Genomic DNA, 4,948 nt, shown 5'->3' on the forward strand with positions numbered 1-4,948 from the left:
TAATCATATACAGTGTATATTGACAAAATAAAAATTTAACAAAAAAAAAAAAAAAAGAAATCAAGGAAATATTATCAGTTAACATTTTTTTCTGATAACTGGGAAAAGATTGCCATTTTATATGATGTAATGTATAAATATTTGAATACTTGTCATTCCTGCTAGGAAAATTAGACATTGATATCAAGTCTGAATATCAAATTGAATTAATAAATGCTTAATAAATGTGAATTTATTAACATTTCTTTTCTTATGTATTTCCCCCAATTTAAAAGGTGTGATTTTTAAAAATTCATTTTATTTTGTAATAATTAATATATAGATATGGTACAAAACTTAAAGGGCATAATGGATATTAGTGAAAAGTGAATCCACCTTTCTCTACCTCTGTCTTCCAGTCACCCAATTCTCTCTCCCTACGGTAACAACTGTTACCAATTTCTAGTATATCATTTCATAGATATTCTAGGTGTACATAAACTCATATGAACATATCTTTACTTAAAAGGAGAAAATTTTTTCCAAAACAGAATTTTACCTCACTAAGCTCTTTTGATTATCAGCAACAGTACTGGCAGTTGCTCTGATTCTTTAAATAACCTTGTCTGCTGAAAGTAGAACTAAAGTGAGTTTTTAAAATTATTTAAAATGTTAAAACACACATGGAGTAGAGAGACCAATAGAATGACCCCTATATACTCATCACTCAAATTGAAAGATTACTTAAAAGTGATTTTTAAAGGGTTTAATACTCTTACAAACTTACAGAACTTCTGTCATTGGGTGAAATGAAAAAGAACTACGTATTCAACTACAACTGCAGCAGCCCTTGAGTCTTCCAGTTCATTCTGTTAGTGCTAGCTGGGAGCAATTTCAGCATAGACTTTCCAGTTCATCACCTTAACCTTGTGGCCACAACGATAGATTCAGCATACAAGTTCTTATACCGTTTCTACTAGTGAAAAATGAGTCAACAAATTGTAGTTACGCTTTCCCTAAAACTTATTGGTATCTGCCTAAAGAGCATATCAAACAGACTTTTAAGGCCAACAGATTTTAATATTATTGTATTAATATTAATTTAATATTAGCTTTTAAAATTACTAATAATTTACACATGTGGGGCTAATTTTGCTGTTTTGATTTGTTTCTTTCATGGAGAAGAATGGTGACCACATTATATTTACTGTTTAGATATGCATAAGTAACTTTGCATACTTAAATAATTTAGTTATGTTAGCATTTTTTATAAAGCATGAATATTATGAATACTGATTATATTTCCATATACAAATCTAATTTTTGTCCTGACTTCACAAAATCTCTTTTCTTTTTCTTAGTTCCACTTGCCTCTCCTGATGTATCAGTGCATCCTCAAAACAATTTTATAGAATGCATCTCCTTTATGCATCAATATGATGCCAGGAAAACTCCCAATGAGCCCATCCGGGGGAAGGTAAGATGATATTTAGAATTAATTGTTTCATACTTCATGACAGAATAGATGTATGATAGAACTTTAAGCCTTTTCAAGTCATAATCATCTTTCTAAGAGTCTAAGTTGACAAAACTAACATAGTTACTAGTAGTATTAAAATCTCAGCCACATGCCATAGTAAGAACTACGGAATGATGTCATAATTTTGAATCACAGTCTTTGGAATTTGATTTACTTATATTATTGAAATCACTTGAGATGAAAGTTTGATAAACTTTTTAATACGCTTGTGTGTGGTGGTAAAGTCAAATAGAAACTTAATAGTCAATTGTTGGGTTTTTTCCAACTACAGATGTTTGCTTTCATAGTTAATTATAACTAAGCCTTTTGTTGGAACTAATAGACATTTGGGATGAAATCATAAATCCTTAGGCCTATGAATTATAGTTTCTATTGTATACATAGCAATCTAGAGAGCAAGAAATGAAATTTGATATGAATAGACTTATACGATCCAAGTGATAGAAAAGTTGAAAATGAGAGCTAATGAGATGCTACTTCTTTGACTTTCTGCTTTTTTTTTTCATTTCTATTCATTTTCTGGTACACCCTATTTTATAATTTGTTTAAAATGTTCACCAATACTTGTTACAGTGGTGTCTTTAGTTTTGGACTAACGTGACAGCCACTGAAGAGGCAGAGAAGTAAGTGCCTGCATCACCAGGACTAGAGCTAATTCACGAATTCAGTTCACAGTTGCATTTTCCAGCAAGTTGTGTTTCACTGGTTAATGTCAACTTTGTTTTCCTTTCCAGAGACATGGAGCTTTTGTGCAGAGAGAGATAAAACCAGGGAGTAGACCGATAGTTCCTAAGGGAACTGAAGTATTACCGAATGCTCCAGGGTCATGCTCATCAGAACAGTCCAAAAAAACAGAGAAAGGAAATTCAGCGGAAAGCAAAATGATCTCACCAGGTCTCTGCCAACAAAATTCCCAAGAGCTGTTAGAGACTAAAACTCACTTATCAGAAACAGACGTCAGACAGGCAGCCAAGGCATGCCCCAGAAATCCTGAGGGAAGGGAGAAGACTGCAGGCGTCTTTCCAACAACTGTGGGAGATGCTCGTCTCACCAGGCATGAGCCTTTAAACCCACCAATAAAAAATCAGGATAAATCAAGATAAATTACCTTCTTCAGATAAAAACATAATCTCTGGAATGTAAAAAAATTTCATAATCATCATACAGGCCCTCGCATTTGCTTTTTTGGTTATTGATAACCTCAGAACATACAATTTGCATAAATGGGAAAAAGGAAAAAAAGACAATTAAAATACACCCAAATTTTAAAACTGGTCTCAAACGAGTGATGGATTATGAGACATTATTTCTATATCACATTACTGATAGACAACTTTGTTTTGCATGGAAAAAAAGACAATTAAAATACACCCAAATTTTAAAACTGGTCTCAAACGAGTGATGGATTGTGAGACATTATTTCTATATCACATTACTGATAGACAACTTTGTTTTGCACAAAAATGAATGTAATTAACAAATATTATAAAAACTTTCAGAGGAGAGGCCCTATTAGACAGTCATCAGTTATAGCCCCAGCAACAAACTGGGGTTGGAATGTCGGCTCCACTTCATATAAGCTGTTTGACCAAGGGCAAGTTACTTAACCTCCCTAAACTTCATTTTTCTCATCTGTAAAATGAGGAAAATAGCAACTTAATAAGGTTATTAAGTATGAGATAATGCACATTCATCAATAAGTGATCAAGTAATCACATCGCCACTATTACTATAATTAAAATTTTAATTTAAGGATAATGTTCTCCTATAAATTTAAATTTTTCTCTTCATTCTAAAACTTAGAACTCATCTATATACAATTAAGAGTGTGAAAATCTAAAAACATTTCTGCCAGTACAAGATACACACACACACTCAATTCAAAGACATATGGGTACTTAGAATATAAAAATATTTCCTAAATCATTTTCTATTTTACTTTGATCCTTTCTAGCACTAACTCAACCTTTGCTGGTTGGATGAGTTTGGCAAGGATTCATTACATTAGCTATTATAATTTGGTGCATTTGGGTGCTACAGTGTATCCACTGTAAAGGTATGTTACCTTGCATACAAGTGGAAGTAGGTGGAGTATTCCTCTGCAGTGAAGATATTTACAAATTTCCATGGGAATTTCTCAGTTGCTCACTATTATCTCCAGTATTGATAAGACTATAGCTATGTCTTTATCCCTTTATCCTACACTAAAGAATTGTTAATATACTGCAAAAGGATGAGTGCCATTATTATATATTTGCATTGGGGACTTCTAGTTCTTACAACATGGTGGATTAAGGCTAATAGTGAACCCCTTCCATTACAAATACCTTGAAATGCTAAATAAAATGGAATAACAAACAAATAATATAGCCAAGCTCATAAAACAGAAAAACCTTCAAAATTGGGAACTTGCTTATTTGTGAATCAATATATACCTTAAAGATCTTTCCTTAACACATGTTGACTACATCATTGTTTTAATAGCTTCATAGTCTTTCCTAGTACAGATGTACTGCTATATAATTGGAGCAATAACAATGCAAGCTTTGGTGTAAGGGGTTGGGGTAGGAAAGGAGAGGTTGATAGCAGATTTAGAAAGCGGTCCTCAAGGCTAGGGACTTGAATTTTCATCCATATTGGAACAGAGATGAAACCTTATGGCCTCCAAAGTAGAGGGATAGAATTGAACCTGCATAAAGCTAAAATTCTCAAATGGCTGGCCTGTCAGTACAGGTATACTCCACTCATATTACCAGGAAGACAGCAGGAAAGTTTGCCCCTGCCTGGAGCTATAGATAGTGAATAAACTCTTTGTGAGAAGGTAAAACCCCAAGCTTGTGCCACATTCCTGTTTGGAATATGAATTTACACTCCAGACTTTTCATAGGACACAAAATTAACATAAAAATTAATCCTGCTAGTAATACCTCTTGGGTGCCTGACAAAAGCAAATGCAAAAATCCTCCTAGAGAGATATTTTCATCATCTACACACACAAAACAAAATCCCAGCTGAAGATAAGGTCACACACAAAAATTACAAATTACACAAAGAAAAAAACCACACTGAGCAAGAGTCTGCAGTATGGAGAATGATTAAAACTTCGAAACTGGAGATGACAGGATTAAAATACTTTCAATTTGAAGATTATTGTCTTTATCGTACTCGAGAAAATTTTATGTTGCTTTTTCTTTTATTTCCATCCCCTCTATTCTCTCTCTCTCTCTTTCTGGAATAAATACTAGCTGAATATTGGAATGCTTGGATCTGCTTTTTATGTCTCTTAACTTTTTTCTCATTATCTTTCTCATGGTGTTTCACCACTAAGTAATGCAAGAATTCCATTGACACTATCTGCTAATTTGCTTTTCAGCCATGTTCATTGTTATGCCAGACCATCTATTGAAACTTAAAGACCATCTATTGAAC

General features: G+C 33.2%; 1 protein-coding gene across 1 annotated transcript in view; it reads left to right on the forward strand.

Moving 5' to 3' along the window:
* Positions 1-2,692, forward strand: part of LOC103602947 (chromosome unknown open reading frame, human C2orf73) — a 34,260-nt gene extending 31,568 nt beyond the window's left edge. Inside the window, exons 4-5 of the mRNA XM_008587405.1 lie at positions 1,341-1,456; positions 2,254-2,692. Coding sequence (XP_008585627.1) covers positions 1,341-1,456; positions 2,254-2,622 — 485 coding nt within the window. The 3' untranslated portion in view covers positions 2,623-2,692. The remainder of the gene's footprint in view (positions 1-1,340; positions 1,457-2,253) is intronic.
* The last annotated feature ends 2,256 nt before the right edge of the window (positions 2,693-4,948 follow it).

Source organism: Galeopterus variegatus, unplaced genomic scaffold (assembly GCF_000696425.1).
Source record: "Galeopterus variegatus unplaced genomic scaffold, G_variegatus-3.0.2 Scaffold4372, whole genome shotgun sequence".
NCBI lineage: Eukaryota > Metazoa > Chordata > Mammalia > Dermoptera > Cynocephalidae > Galeopterus > Galeopterus variegatus.